Source organism: Caretta caretta, chromosome 4 (genome assembly GCF_965140235.1).
Source record: "Caretta caretta isolate rCarCar2 chromosome 4, rCarCar1.hap1, whole genome shotgun sequence".
Lineage (NCBI taxonomy): Eukaryota > Metazoa > Chordata > Testudines > Cheloniidae > Caretta > Caretta caretta.
The window spans coordinates 151,382,256-151,397,837 of record NC_134209.1 but is presented as its reverse complement, the minus strand read 5'-3'; the positions used below and the strand labels follow the sequence as shown (position 1 = coordinate 151,397,837).

The following is a 15,582-nucleotide window of genomic DNA, read 5'->3' as shown; positions in this document are numbered from 1 at the left end:
GGCCAGGAACAGCGAACTGTGACCACTGGGAGCTGCGGGTGGCCAGGCCTGTGGTCAATGTGAACAAACTATCTCACAGCTCGCCAGCAGATTACCCTGATGGGCTGCGTGCAGCCTGCAGGGTAAAGTTACCCACCACTGATATAGATCATCCTTGACAGGGGTTTGTCCAACCTGCTCTTTAAAACCTCCAACGACAGAGATTCCACAACCTCCCTGGGCAATTTATTCCAGGACGCCAAGGTGGAGAATAAAATTCAAGCACCACTGTGCCTCCCAAAATATGTTATATCAGCCCCTGCCCCACAGAGGGGAGGGGGAAAGAGGGAGATCCTACAGGACTATGCTCATGACTATCCTGGTAACTGTAATGATATAACCAGGTCCTCACACAGGGTAGCCTGGACAGTTGGGCAAACACACTAGCCAGTTCTTTGCTTGTCAAAAAAGTAGACCAGAGTCCCATCTTTCCCCCACCATGTACTTCACTGCAAGCTGAACCTAGCTTCTGCAATAAGATCCCTACAGCAGCTTCATCCAAATTAAACATGGAGGTTATTGAATAAATATGAAAGAACAGTCTGCAAATTTGAGATGGGTAAACTGAGGCAAAGAGCACATGCCTTGCTCAAGCCCCCAGAGTCAAAGTCAGAACCCAGGAGTTCTTCACACCCTGTCCTGTAGAGGTGCTTCCTCATTTTGCTCTTCAGTGTTTAAGCTCTGCATTCGGGTGGCAGGGCTAATTCATGCATCTTTTGTGCAGATTTAACCATATCACCAGATAAGAGACAGAAACAATTGAATCAATGCAACTCCCAAGTATGGATGCAGAATAACGGCGTTTATCAGTATAGCAGATTCTTGTGAGTAGACCAGCACCTTTATAGTGGTATAAATCCATCCACCCTTAGGGCTTGTGCTGATGAAACTGTATCAGTTTCTAAACCAATAGTTAAGTCAGCCCAAGACCTGTCTAGATCAGCATTAATTAAGAACCTCAGCACCTTTCCCCCTGCATTTTAGCTGTTTAGGGCCAGGCTTTGCAGGTGGATCCATGTGGATAGACCCTGTGCCCACATAAGCCCAGCTGAAGTCAATGGACACACCATGTGAGTTCACCTGCTTGGATCCAGTTAACAGATTTTAAGGCCAGAAGGAACCATTAGATCACCTAATCTGACCTCCTAATAACTTGTGCTTGGCTGAAGCATCTTCCAGAAAACCCGCCAAGCTGGATTTAGCCATCAAGAGCACCACTTCCCCTGAGAGTTTATACTGAAAGTTAATCACTTTCCCTCCCCCAGTTTGCACCTTATTTCCCACTGGAATTTGTCAGGCTTTAACTTCCAGGCATTGGTTCTTGTTCTGTCTTTCTCTGCTAGATTAAAGAGCCTGTTAGTTCCCAGTATTCTCTCCCCGTGAAGGTACTGATACACGGCAGGGTCCTGATACACGGCAGGGTCCTGGGCTGCGGCTAGTGCTCCTCGGTGCTACGGTACTAAATAACTGTAACCAAGTCTCCTCAATCTCTTTGATACACCCAACGGAGGTGTTCCTTAAATCTCTTATCGTGCGGCATTCTCTCCAGCCCTCGAATCATGTGTGGCTCTTCCCTGCACCCTCTCCAGTTCTTCAACATGCTTTTTAAAGTGTTATAGAATCTGGGCTGTACATGTTTAGCTCTTTGATGCAGGGTTAGCCAAGTGCTGTATAGATCATATTTAGTGCTATACAAATCATACAGACATGACCTGTAGCCCTCTTAAAACTAGGAGCATGGGACTGCTTCACGGCTTGAAAAGCCTCCCCTTTAACCAGTAAATTATGGTTTTGGTGAAGTGCCAAGAGGGAGACAGCAAATTTCAGCTCCTTTGATCATAAGGCAAACTGCATCTAGAACCTTTATTAAAAGAGAGAATTGGTACTTGAACAGAAATCACACTGCCATTAAATTAAGCATGAGAATGACAGATATTATCATAGGATCCCACAGTCAAAGCCTGCGGTTTCCAGGCTCTTCCCAATACACAGGATAGATTTCAACAGCTCTCAGTGGCCCTCACCCAGAGCTGGCCCACGAGAGGATAGATACATGCCTCCTGGAATCTTCATAAACCCTTTCCAAATGATGAGTAGACGCTGCCTGGTGGCAGAACTCCCAATTCCAAATGTGGCACCACCTTAATGAAAACATCTCTATTCCTGGCAGAACGGTTAAAGGTGACCAGCAAAGGGGCAAAAATGGGTTGGGCCCTGGTTTTGCTTCTTTATTATACATGAAAAACACCTACAAGTTTTTCCCCTTGCTCTCATTGAACATTCAGGGTTTGTCAAACTCTTTTTTTCCCCACCAGAAGACTCTATGGATGGCTGGAGAACTGTACGGCATTGGAGATGCCGAGCAAGTGAAACCGGAAGAAGAAGTGAAGCGATTGTTATTCACAGTTCTGAACGCTGGGCTCTCTGGTTTTGTCAACACCAATTTAGCTCAACTGGCTAACACAGTGAGAAGAGCTCTTTTTGTGAAAGAGTCAACAACCTTAAATTAAAAGTTGAGGAAGCCTACAAGCCACTTCTGAGGCCTCCAACAAGACTTCTAGCAAACCCAGGGAAAACAAAAGTTGAAATGTCTTAGGTTAAAACAAACAGAAAAAAAAATGATATAAAACACCCCCTTAGGCCATCTTTAATCACCATCATAAAGCAGCAAAAGAGGAACCTGTCCCATTTTTATCCCTGGCAAGTCACCTTTAAAAGCCGCAGGAGCAGAGTGCATCAGTGCTCGCCAGGCTCACAGACACACTGTGGTCTCGGCCTCTGTGCCCGGATCACGGATATGCATTTTGTAACGAGCGAGCGAGCTGCGTCACCTGCTATTCTCCATCCCTGGCAAGTTTCCAGACAGAAATGTTTGGGAATTCAAGAGTTCGGTTATTTTCTGAAATCATGGCTGTATGCAAACCTCAGGTAGACACTGCGTGTGTTCCTCCTGCTCTCGGACAAACTGCATCCTACAACGGCTTTTGGCTTTAAATAAGAACAGATGGCATTGCCTCACATCATGGTCTCTGAACACAATCCATGGTTCGCGGAGGCTGCCGCCCTCCTTAAACGCAATTTGAACAGAACCGCCTCCTTGTCAGCAAGTCCCAGGGGATAATCGGAGAGGTATAAAAAGGCAACCTCCTGCATTTGCACTACCTGAGGCATTAAGCGCACATGTTGGACATGGCAGCTGCCTCTGGCCGTTGCACAGATTATACATTCCTGACAAAATCCCTTGGAGAGAAGTGGAGGAGCGGGGTTCACTGGAGACCCAGGGACAGCGCTGCCGTTCACATCCAGCTGGGGTCTTCCCTTCGGCTTTGTCACAGTTCATGCCGTCCGCGGGGGGTCAATACATCTTTTGTCGACTGGGCAGGATGGCCTCCTTGATGAAGGAGAAGATGATGAGGATGCCAGAGCGCTTACCCCTCTTCCCCTTGGTGAAGTAGTTCGATACCACGTCATCTGTGGAGACAGGGAGCGCAGGCCAATAAGATCAAAACCACCAAATATTGCACCACTAGCTCTATGAAGCAGCATTCAGGCTTGGGAAAAGAAGAGTCCCCTTTAAAGGCTTTAGATCGCTTCTGCTGGATGCCCAAGTTTTGCCCAACTGGAAGCAACAACAGCTACTTGTTAGATACCCAGGGGTATCTAATACAGCTACATTTCAGAAGATGGAATAAGAATACCTGGCTCTTACAGAGCTCTTCATCAGCAGATCTCAAAGTGCTCCACAGTCTTTCGTGTATTTATCCTCACAACGCCCCCGTGAGGCGGGGAAATATCCCCATTTTACAGATGGGGCACCCAGGCACAAGAGAAGCTAAATGGCTGGACAAGGTCACACAGGAAGTTTGTGAACACACAAGTGAACCCAGGTCTCCCAAGCCCTAGACTAGTGCTCAAAGACCAGACGCAGGACTGCTGGCACTGCAAGGCCGCTCCTTAGCAGGTTTTCTAAGTATACATCCGGCCCGGTTTTAACTGCCTTCCACCCCACTGTCTAGCCCATCAGATCAAGTGGGATCTGTGGTCTCCACAAGCCAGGCCCTCTGGGGCCGGGGGGAGGGGGAGCAGTGTAAAACACTGCTGCTGTAAGAGCTGAGCATGTGCTCCTGCTGGTTCCCAGAACATCAAAGCCACGCACCTCCAGGCTGCACCGTAGAAGGCAGGACGTTCTCTCCAGCCGACAAGGACACAAAAAATGCAAAGGGAATTAACCACAGGCAGAACGTGAAGTAGGCAAGAACCTGCAGGTGAAATATGAGAGGCAGTGAGAGACCAAGCTACCATCAAATCACAACAGACTCACTGCTGCAGCTAACAATCCAGGAACGTCAGTTACCCAACCACTATGTTTCCAGACTGACATTTCTCCTGGGGCAGAAGCCCACAAACTAGCAGCGTCTTGGTAGTCAAATCCAAGGATGGCAAAAATGGCATTTCAAATATGGAGAAAGCTGAAGACAGACCAGACGAGAAGGTAACAGCTCTCCGAGGTGCTCAGAACCACATGGAGCCTGGCTCTCCACTAGATCTCCACAATAACCCTCTGGCCATAACTAGCATGCACACATCTTTATTTAGCTGTGTAGAAACCACTAGGTTAAATTCAGGTCTTCTCTACCCCAGAATATTCTAGGATGTCTGGTGAACCAGGAGGTTTCGTGCCGGAGACACCAAGATAGTGAAACCAGATTGCACCAGAGGGGAAGGGATTTTTATTCTGACTGTTTAAAACTCTTCGGTTTGTCTTTTGTTAACCCCTATTTGACTCAAAACACTTGGGAGAAAGGCTCTGTGAAGGATTCAACACCTCGCCCCTTTATTTAGGCTGAGAAAGCACAAAATCCACATTTTTGGATCCTCCAGAGAGTCCTCTTGCAAAAACCTGAAAGAGAAGACTCGACATTCTTGATATGGAAAAAACAAGCAGAAAAAAATACTTGGGAGAAGTCCTGAGAGAAAACACTGTCAGGGCATCTTTAACTAAGGAGGGGAAGCCCCCAAATTGGGGACAGCTATTTTTCTTTGGCAGGTGACCTCTGAACTCCCTCATCTTCTCCTCTCCTCCCACCAGCACTCCACTCCACTCCACTCAGCTCAAAAGTCTATAAAGAGACTTAAAGAGATGCTTCTCCCAAATGGATGCTTCTCTCTTACCTCTGAGAATGGGTAATACTCTTCAGCAAAGTACTGGAACGCTAAGTAGTGGTTCAATATAACCAGCACTGCCAAAGGAAAGGAGAGAGTGAATTGCCAGATTTAAAGCAATACCCATCACCCCGTCTATTTTGCAGGCTCACTGAAGTGAGGCACCTTCCCTCACCGTAGGGCCCTGGAAAACGGCAGTATAAAAGCCATCTGAAATACAATCATACCCTTACTTTGCCCCCAGCAACGGATCCAACACAAAGTCAGTATCTTACTACCGCCAGAATAACCCCTCTCGTCACAACACAAATCTCTCTGATGACAAAGGGAGTGCAGTGAGCTAGGACTCCTGAGTTCTTTGCCCTTATTGCATGTGACAACAGGCACACTTCTCTGTTGGGGAATGCCAGGAGGAGGAGTCTAGTGCCCATAAGGCTCTAGGCCACACAACAGTTGAAGACAGGAAGCGAAGAACCTCATGTCCAACTACTGCTGCTGCACAAGGGGAGTTTTAAGTGGGGCAGATAGCAGCCCAAGTTGGAGGGTGGCTAGGAAAGAGGCTTTAACACCTCTAGCTCTTGCAAGAAGCGGGGTCAGAACTTGGTTTTATGTCCTGTTCAAAAGAGAGCACTGCCAACAGCACAGCGCCCCCTAGTGCCACGCCTGAGCACTGCTCCAGAACTGAGAGATTTCAGAGTAACAGCCGTGTTAGTCTGTATTCACAAAAAGAAAAGGAGTACTCCTGGCACCTTAGAGACTAACCAATTTATTTGAGCATGAGTTTTCGTGATCACATCTCTCCTGCTGGTAATAGCTTATCCAAAGTGACCACTCTCCCTACAATGTAGGTCACTTTGGATAAGCTATTACCAGCAGGAGAGTGAGTTTGTGTGTGTGGTTTTTGGAGGGGGGTGAGGGAGTGAGAGAACCTGGATTTGTGCAGGAAATGGCCCACCTTGATTATCATACACATTGTGAAGAGAGTGGTCACTTTGGATGGGCTACTACCAGCAGGAGAGTGAGTTTGTGGGGGGGGGGGGCGGAGGGTGAGAAAACCTGGATTTGTGCTGGAAATGGCCCAACTTGATGATCACTTTAGATAAGCTATTACCAGCAGGACAGTGGGGTGGGAGGGGGTATTGTTTCATGGTCTCTGTGTGTATATAATGTCTTCTGCAGTTTCCACGGTGTGCATCCGATGAAGTGAGCTGTAGCTCACGAAAGCTCATGCTCAAATAAATTGGTTAGTCTCTAAGGTGCCACAAGAACTGAGAGAGTAGCAACTCCACCTTCTGGAGCACCAACGCCACTTCCTACAGTCCCGTGGATATCTCCTAGGCAAGAACAGACCCGACCCCATCCTGCACACACACAGAGATCTGAGCGGATCCAACCACGAGGTGGTTTGGCTTGCAGGACACCGGGAATGCCAAGCTCCGGATGACATGCCAGTGGAGAGCTACTCTCCTGTTCAGGAAGCAAACAGACTCACATTAGACACATAAAGCGTCACTAAAAATCATTTAGAACTAAAGGGTTTTTTTTAAGTCCTCTACACAGAGCTCTCCAGAGCATACACAGGCACTCCGAGAGGTCATGTCAGGAGTCATTTAAATAATTCAGTGCGACTGAAATCATTTAAAACTACACAGCTGCCAAGACACCAATGGTCCAGCTAGTGCAGTACCTTACCTAGATGAAGCTTGTCCCAGCATATCAGACAAGTGCAGTAAGGCAACACCATAGCTGCAGCTTCATACCTGTATAGCTTCTAGGAAGCACAGTGTATGAAGTAAAGGGTCAAACCAGGGAGCTGATGTGCTAAGACCACAGCTCAGCACTGCCCCATTGTTTCCAATCCCATCTCTGTCTAATGTCTCTTATAGGTTGTGGTAAGCTCCCTAGGACAAGGACTGCCTTTTTGTTGTGTCTGTACAGCACCTGGCACAATGGGGCCCTGGGTCCATGACTGGGGGTTCCTAGTGTGATGTTGTGTAGACAGAACGATAACCAGGGGCACACTACTATTACAATCACTAATGTATCACTACTGTTGCACAACGGCAATAAATCCGATACCAAGTACAACATGTAAGGTATCAATGGAAAAGCTGCAATCTGCTAAGTATGACGATCCTGTTTATATGCATGTATCATCTTTGCATCGGACGTTATGAATGTTTGCTGTGTATTTGTATCTCAGACATATGTTGTGCTTGTGGGTGATACCCCCAGCCCAATTTACATTCAGACTAGCCATCGGTGGTTGGTCGGTCATGGAAAGGCCTCAGCTCTTCAGAGAGCCCTTCCTGGGGATGCCTCAGTGTGGAGCCGATGGCTACCCCTCTGATTCAGCAAAGCGTGTAAGGACACGTGAGGAGGACATGTGATCTAAGACTCCATCTTTTACAGTGACTTTCCATGCCCACGTGAGCCTGTGCTCCATACTGGCCAGTAACTTCCCATGCACATGAGCCGAGCTAGCAATTGGAAGCTGCGCAATCACTGCTTTGTTTTCCTGCCTGTTTCCCATCTCTGTAGTGTGATTTTTCTAGGGAAGCTTGGAACAAAGGACCGAATGACCCTCTACCTGCTTGGGTGAACCAGAGAGATTTATTACAAGCCAGCAGATTGAACATCACCGCTATGATCCTGAGTTACAGACACTGGAAATCACCTGTAATGTATATGACTCTTAACCATTTAACAGCTCTCTTCTTTTCTTTTTATGTTATTAAACCTTTAGTTTTTAGTTACAAAAGGATTGGCATCAGTGTGATTTTGGGGTAAGATCTGAGTTAGATATTGACCAGGAGAAGTGGCTGATCCTTTCGGATTGGAAGAACTTTACGTACAATGAATCTGGTTTTCAATAACCTCTCATCATAAAGACCAGATGTCTGGGTGGGGATAAGGGCTGGATTGCCTAGGGGACTGTGTTTTAGCTTCTTGTTAACCAGCATGGTGATATAGAAGCTCATTTTGTTACTGGTTTGGTGAATCTAATGTTAGATTCGCCACCAGTTTGGGGTGCATCTGCCCTATCTTTATCAGTCTGTCCTGAATTTGGCACTCTCAGCTGTGACCCACACCAGGCCAGTCCATACCTAGATGCAATAGTAATGCAAATAATAAATATTAATAATGAGAATTTGCTTAACTTTCTTTTTAGTTCAAGAACAAAGTCAGGTTAAAAATCCTTTACCTGCATTACTAACAGCTTGGATTATTAGACTAAATTCATTTTAACCATCTGAATTTATCATTCCTCAGTGAGGCTGCCTGTTTCCCTTTCCTTGTATTTCACTCAGACTGGACAGGAAACTAACTGGTCAGTTTTGCTTTCTCCCGCGCTAGCAGGACACTTATTAATCATACAACTTGGCCCATCAACAGCATCTTCCACCTGAGCATCTCAAAGAATCTTCTAACCAGCCCTCCAGGAGGCAAAGAAATGTTCCCATGCCCAGATGGGGAGCCTGAGGAACAGATGGCAAAGGACTTGCCCAAGATCACTCAGGAAGCCTGTAGCAGTGCTGGGAATAGATCCCAGGAGGCTATAAAGCTGGGGTAGCCCACAGCACAAGGAATGTTGAAATCTAAACATTAACACCCCCTGATTTAAATTCAGTGAGCCATTTCTTTTCCTGTACGATTCTCTCAAATGATTTCTTTTAAATTCCCACATAGAATCCTAATCCCGGGCCTAAGAGACTTCTCCATATTCCTTTCCTTTTTATCGTCGGCCCCTAACAACCACATGGGGTGTATTTTACAGAGTAGGAAAAATTCAGGAGTGATGGGGTTTATACAGTCTCTCCTGGCACGGCTATAAAAGCACGCGCACTATCCTAGTCCACATTCTCTTCCAAAACTTTTCCAGTCTGCTTTTAAAAATATATTTGCCTTTTATCAAATATACCTCCCACAGAGCACCTGATGAGCACCAGGAATTTTGATCCTTAAGTATAAAACAGCATCTCCTATAAGTGCAGTACTGTGTAACTCTGGGCAAGTTACTCCAGGAAGGAAGAACAAACTTGAACATAGGAACGGCCAGACTGGGTCAGACCAAAGGTCCATCTAGCCCAGTCTCCTGTCAGCTGCCAATGCCAGGTGCCCCAGAGGGAATGAACAGAACAGGGAATCATCAAGTGATCCTTCCCCTGTCGCCCATTCCCAGCTTCTGGCAAACAGAGGCTAGGGACACCATCCCTGCCCATCCTGGATAATAGCCATTGATGGACCTATCCTCCATGAACTTATCTAGTTCTTTTTTGAACCCTGTTATAGTCTTGGCCTTCACAACATCCTCTGGCAAAGAGTTCCACAGGCAGATTGTGCGTTGTGTGAAGAAACACTTCCTTTTGTGTGTTTTAAACCTGATGCCTATTAATTTCATTTGGTGACCACCTAGTTCTTGTGTTATGAGGAGTAAACAACACTTCCTTATTTACTTTCTCCACACCACTCATGAACATATAGACCTCAATCATCTCCCACCTTAGTCGCCTCTTTTCCAAGCTGAAAAGTCCCAGTCTTATTAATCTCTCCTCATACGGCAGCCGTTCCATACCCCCAATCATTTTTGTTGCCCTTTTCTGACCTTTTCCAATTCCAATAGATCTTTTTTGAGATGGGGCAGACAGATCTGCACACAGTGTTCCAGATGTGGGTGTACCATGGATTTATATAGAGGCAAGATGATATTTTCTGTCTTATTCTCTATCCCTTTCTTAATGATTCCCAACATTCTGTTCGTTTTTTTGACGGCCACTGCCCACTGAGGGTAAGACACGGGACTGAAAGAGATGGGACTTGAGGGTAAGACACAGGACTGAAAGAGATGGGACTTGAGGGTAAGACACAGGACTGAAAGCCAGTAGATCTGTGTTCTGTTCCCGGCTTTGCCACTGGCTATCCACCTCTGCCTGTGCTTCATAATCCCCAGATGCTCGGTGATGAACCAAGTTCAACACACTCGATTAGTGCCGTACTTGCTAATGCCGCAGGATGTTGCAAGAGACTCAAACGTCTGGGACTAGCTGGCCCAGAGTCACAGCTGAACCTGTGGTGGAGGTGGCAGAAGCTCTTGAGGTGGTCTCCCGCTGCCCTCTCAAATGCCTGTCCCCTCTGCGGCAAACCCCAGCGGCACACTGAGATGAATGGACTGAGGTGCAATCCCCCTGCTCCCCAAAGGCAGCAACTCACCACACGACAGTATGAAGTTTGGCGATGTCAGCATGATGAAAGGGAACGTCTGCAGCAGGCCGAAATAGACCAGGTTGGTGAAGAGGCCCACACCCACCATGAAGCCAGGAAAGCGTTCAAAGAGGTACAGGCCTATGAGCACCGCTGTAGAGAACTGAAAGAGAGAAACACCCCAGCCCACAGTTAATCCAGCCTCTCTATCACGTACACCAACAGGCTCTGTGCCCCCCCGCCCACCCCCCCCGGCAAGCAGGGGGAGTTGCAAGTGCTCAGTTCATCCGAGGCCAGGCCCAGAGACAGCGGTGAGACCTGTGGTTGCTCTACAGCATGCCTGTGGATATCTGGGTGACATTTGATGGCCTATTACTTACAGATCAGGCCAGAGCTAATGGTCCGTTCTGGCCTTAAACCCTATTGGACTATGAATCTGTCTCCAGTATGTCTCACGGCATCTTCAGATCACACTAAGTTTTTACTGCTGCAAGTATCAGTGATCTTACACTGCCGAGGGGACTTGTGATGTTCCCGCCCTCACTGATCCCCACCTTGAAGGCCTTTTGGAGCGGCTCTCTAAATCGCCCCTCTCCCCTCTGACATGCAGGCTCTGCTCCTCCACTTAAGAGGTCAGAATGCATGGACTCAGAGGTCCCTTTCAGTCCTGCCCCAGGGGATCAGCCAAGCAAAGGGAGTTTCTCTAGGGGCACAGTGCCTCAGAAGCACCTTCCCTGGAGGCAGGAGGCAGAAGCCCTCCGCCACTCATCTGTAAGGCAGCATCTGCTGAGCAGCATGGTCTAATGGATAGAGCACAGGATCGGGACCTCAGGAGACCTGTGTTCTAGTTCTGACTCTGCCGCTGGTCTATGGGTGACTTTAGGCAAGTCCTTTGCCCACTCTGTGACTCAGATTCCCCATCTGTAAAATGGGGCTAATGACTGACCTCCTTTGTAAAGTGCTTTGAGATCTACGGATGAAAAGGGCTGTATAAGAGGTGTGATTTTTCATAGAATCATACAACCACAGGGTCAGAAGGGACCACAAGGGTCATCTAGCCTAGCCCCTGGCAAGATGCAGGATTTGTTGTGTCTGACCCATCCCAGACAGATGGCTCCAGCCTCCAGTGAAGGAGCTTCCACAACCCCCCTAGGCATCTGTTCCATTGTCCTACTGCTCTTACAGTTGGGAAGTTTGTCCTGAGATTTAATCTGAATCTGCTGTGCTGTAGTTTGAACCCATCGCCTCTTGTCCAGCCATCTGTGGCAAGAGAGAACAACTTTTCTCCATCTTTTTTACGGCAGCCTTTCAGATGTTTGAAGACTGCTGTCATGTCCCCCCGTAGTCTCTTTTCCAAACCAAACATACCCAGTTCCTTCAGCCTTTGCTGAGATGTCTGAAACAGGCTCAGCAACTGGGTTGCTTAACCATTTAAAACACATACATCCATTGCAACCCACCCTAGTACCTTCCATCCCAGCCTAGCGGCACTATCATGGGACTGGGAGCCAGGAATTACCAAATTCTAATCCCAGCTCCTTGTGACACTTGGATGAGTCACTTGGTATCTTTGCCTCAGTTTCCCCATCTGGGGATAAAAGCTGTCTTGCAGGGGGTTTGGGAGTGTTAATGCCCTCCATCTCTCCAGGAGGAGTGGAGCTGGAGGCTGTCTGCTCAGGGAGCTGCCACGAGCCATTGCTATTTTCTCCCCACGGCTAGCCTGATGCAGAGAGTCCCCAAGTTTCTGTTCCCTCCACAGGCAGCCTGGAAAGCAGGGAGCATGGCCCCTCCCTTCCAACCACCTCAGCAACCCCAGGAGGAGAGAGGAAGGCAGTGTTGTGCAGTTCTCTCCATGAGGAGGTTGGCTGCACTCCACAGCTGGCCGTTCCGCAAGCTGACGTTTTGTGGCAGGCAAATCCCTGACCATCCAGCGCCCCTTGTTTTTTACAGTAACTCCTCACTTAACGTTGCAGTTGAGTTCCTGAAAAATGCAACTTTAAGTGAAACGATGTTAAACAAATCCAATTTTCCCATAAGATTGAATGTAAATGCGGGGGGTTAGGTTCCAAAGAAATTTTTGCGGGGCAGACAAAAGGCATTATATACTGTACAGTAATGTACTGTGGTTGGGAAGTGCCCCTGGCTTACCCCACCCAGGCACAGCCCGCTGCAGGCAAGGACGCTAAGAAGCACCTTCGCAGCAGCAGTGGCAGCTTATCCGGAGAAGAACAGGCGCCGAGAATGCTCCACACCCGCCTCTTCCCGTCCTCGCTCCACCCCAGGCCCACCTCTTCCCACCTCCACTCCGCCTCCTCTCAGGAGCACGCCACATCCCTGCTCCTTCCCCGCCCCCAGAAAGTCCTAAGCGCCGCCAAACAGCTGTTTGGCAGGCTTAGGACTTTTGGGAAGGAGGGGGAGGAGTGGAGACATGGTGGTTTCCCACTTCTCCCCCTCCCTCCCAGTGCTTCACGCTTAGGACTTTCTGGGAGGGAGGGGGAGGAGCAGAGACGCAGCGCTTCCCCACTCCTTCCCCTTCCCTCCCAGCACTTCCCTGCCACCAAACAGCTGTTTGGCAGGCTTAGGACTTTCTGGGAGGGAGGGGGAGGAGTGGGGACACTTCCCCAATCCTACCCCTCCTTCCCAGAAAGTCCTAAGCGCCGCCAAACAGCGATGGGGGAAGCGCTGGGAGGGAGGGGGAGGAGGTGGAGAAGAGGAACTTGTGCAATGCTCCCTTGTAAAGTCGCTGCTCGTCCACAAAATCTTACATGCAGTGGACAGAGCAGGCAGCCAAACGACGTTATAAGGGAGCATTGCACAACTTTAAACGAGCATGTTCCCTAATTGAGCAGCAATGTAACAACGAAACAATGTTAAGCGGGAGGACGTTAAGTGAGGAGTTTCTGTACATTCATGATCCTCTTTGCTTACCCATTCTAGGCACTCACTGGGAACAGTTTGTTTTGTGGGCTGGTGCTTCCAAGAGCCATCGGCTTTCACAGGCTAACTGACTTTCCTGCCTGGCTTTCACAGGCTAACTGAGAGGAGACTTGTACTAGTAAAGGTTCATGGGCTAGTACGTGTCTAAGTGGTCATCAAAGATCATCTAATCTACCTCCCCGCCACCGCAGGACTGTTATGAACACAAACAGCCAGAGACTTACCCAGATCATGTATTTGATTATTCTGCTAGTAGCTACAGTGTATTCTTCTATTAGCTCCGCCAGATAGTAGAGGCCAGCGGCTAGAAGGGAAGCAAAGGGGTTATTTCAGGCTCAGACTCTCACTGCAGCTCACAGCCAGAAAGTGCTCATGCAAATTAGACTGGTCATTTCAAGTGGATTTTGGCTGCACAGATTCACATTCACAAACTCCAAAAGCACTGGAAGCCTTGCAGCCGTTTCCAAGATGCAGCGGCCTGGACTTTCAGAGCCAGGCTCCAATTCGAGGGGCTCCATTTTTGGCTCCCCAACTTGAGTCACATTGGCCTGGTTTTCACGGGTGCTGGGCAGTTGACTTCATTTGAAAAGCTGGAGCTGCGCACCCAGGAAAAACAGCTACAACGTTACTGCGGGGTGACTTGGACCTGATGGGCTTGAAGTCGGTAGTGATCAGCCCGTTGTGAGGTACTGCACAGATGACAATCCCTGCCCTAAGAGTTTACAACCTAAAGGCAAGACGCACCAGATGGGTGGAACAATTTACAAGCAGGTGGGGAAATAAGGACAGAGCAACCCAAATAGGATTTTAAGCATAGACTAGGCGTGCCTGCAATTTGCAGCCAATCAATACCAATGATCATAGTTACAGCTACCTTGCAGTTTCTTCAGACCCCATCTAAACTGTTGAGCGATGTCATTGGGCACTGTTAAACAGCTGCTTGCCTTCCACTCCAGAGGTGGATTCATTTCAATGATGGGGGAAGCATGATCCAGGGTAGATAAAAATCAATTATTATTTTTTTAAATCCCCCAAAAAATCATATGTTTTTAATTTAAATTGGATTTTTTTGATAAAATGCTTTTTGAAGAAAAAACCTATCTAAAGGTCATTTTAAGATACATTATAGCTCAAAGATATCTCATCACGGAATAGGGATTATAAATTCTAATTCTATAATATGAGACAATATATTCACGTAATATTTTACAAAAGTTTTGTAAATGAGTTCCAATAGTTCATGGATTAGGGACCTGATCTTATGGGGTTTCAGGGGCTTCTGTGTAGATTATTCAGGTTAATCTTTCTATCTACTCAATGGGACTCTGTGCTCAGTCTAGATGATACCATCAGAGATGCTTAGTTTTGCAGTTCTCAGACTGTGTATTTATGTCTCCAGAGACAACATGCTTGTTAACAGCAAAAATGTTTTTAAATAAATAAATAAAATATAGGTGAGAAATAACTTTAACAGACCTCAACCCTATTGTCCCTCTGCAAATTTGTGTACACAGAGTCAATCCCTTATACCTCTCTAAAAGTGCAAAGTTTCAGAAAGTTCAATGAATAGAAGATTGTTGGGGGCAGAATAGATCTGTACAAGGAGAAGAAGTCTGGAGACAAATGCGAGAAGGGAGGGACAAGCAGTAGAAACAAAAGTGAAACTGTTTGAGCAGCATATTCCAGAATTCTTGAAGTCTTTCTGAGTGTAGCCTTCATTGATTTGAGATCTACCATACCATTCTCTCACTAGAAGGGAAAAACCTATAATAGCAGCAGGCTGTAAAAGAGATCCAATTTGGGAATAAGAACCATTGAAGAAATTTATATTTGCTGATGATGTTTTAAAGAAAGTCACACTAGTGAACTGCTGGAAGTCACTTAAGCACTTGGATTCAGAAAAAAAGTGAGATTATCACTTCAACAGTAACAGCAGTAGCTTCTTCTGCCAGTGTAGAAAGAATACTTTCTTCCTTTGGACTAATTCATTCCAAATTGAGAAATCGTTTGGGACCTGAAAAAGCAGGGAAGCTAGTTTTATTTTTCCAGATTATGAACAAACAGGAAAAAGAAGGTGAAGACGACTGAGTTAGCTGCATAAGACAATAGTTTAAGTTAATATTCATGTTGACCTGGCTGACAGAGCCAATTTATTTATTTTTTTAAATATTTCATTTAATTATTTTAGTTAAAAACAGTTTTAACAAAAACAAACCTGATTTTAAAAAACTTTAATGTCAA

General features: G+C 46.9%; 1 protein-coding gene across 1 annotated transcript; it reads right to left on the bottom strand.

Annotated features, from left to right (window-relative positions):
- Window positions 1–1,870: 1,870 nt before the first annotated feature.
- Window positions 1,871–13,645, bottom strand: TEX261 (testis expressed 261; the record flags this gene model as incomplete). The annotated part of the gene is given in 5 exon segments (XM_075128171.1): window positions 1,871–3,510; window positions 4,196–4,298; window positions 5,212–5,279; window positions 10,414–10,567; window positions 13,566–13,645. Coding segments are annotated over 5 exon segments (521 nt in total), but the record flags the coding sequence as incomplete, so codon positions are not given.
- Between the last annotated feature and the right edge of the window lie 1,937 nt (window positions 13,646–15,582).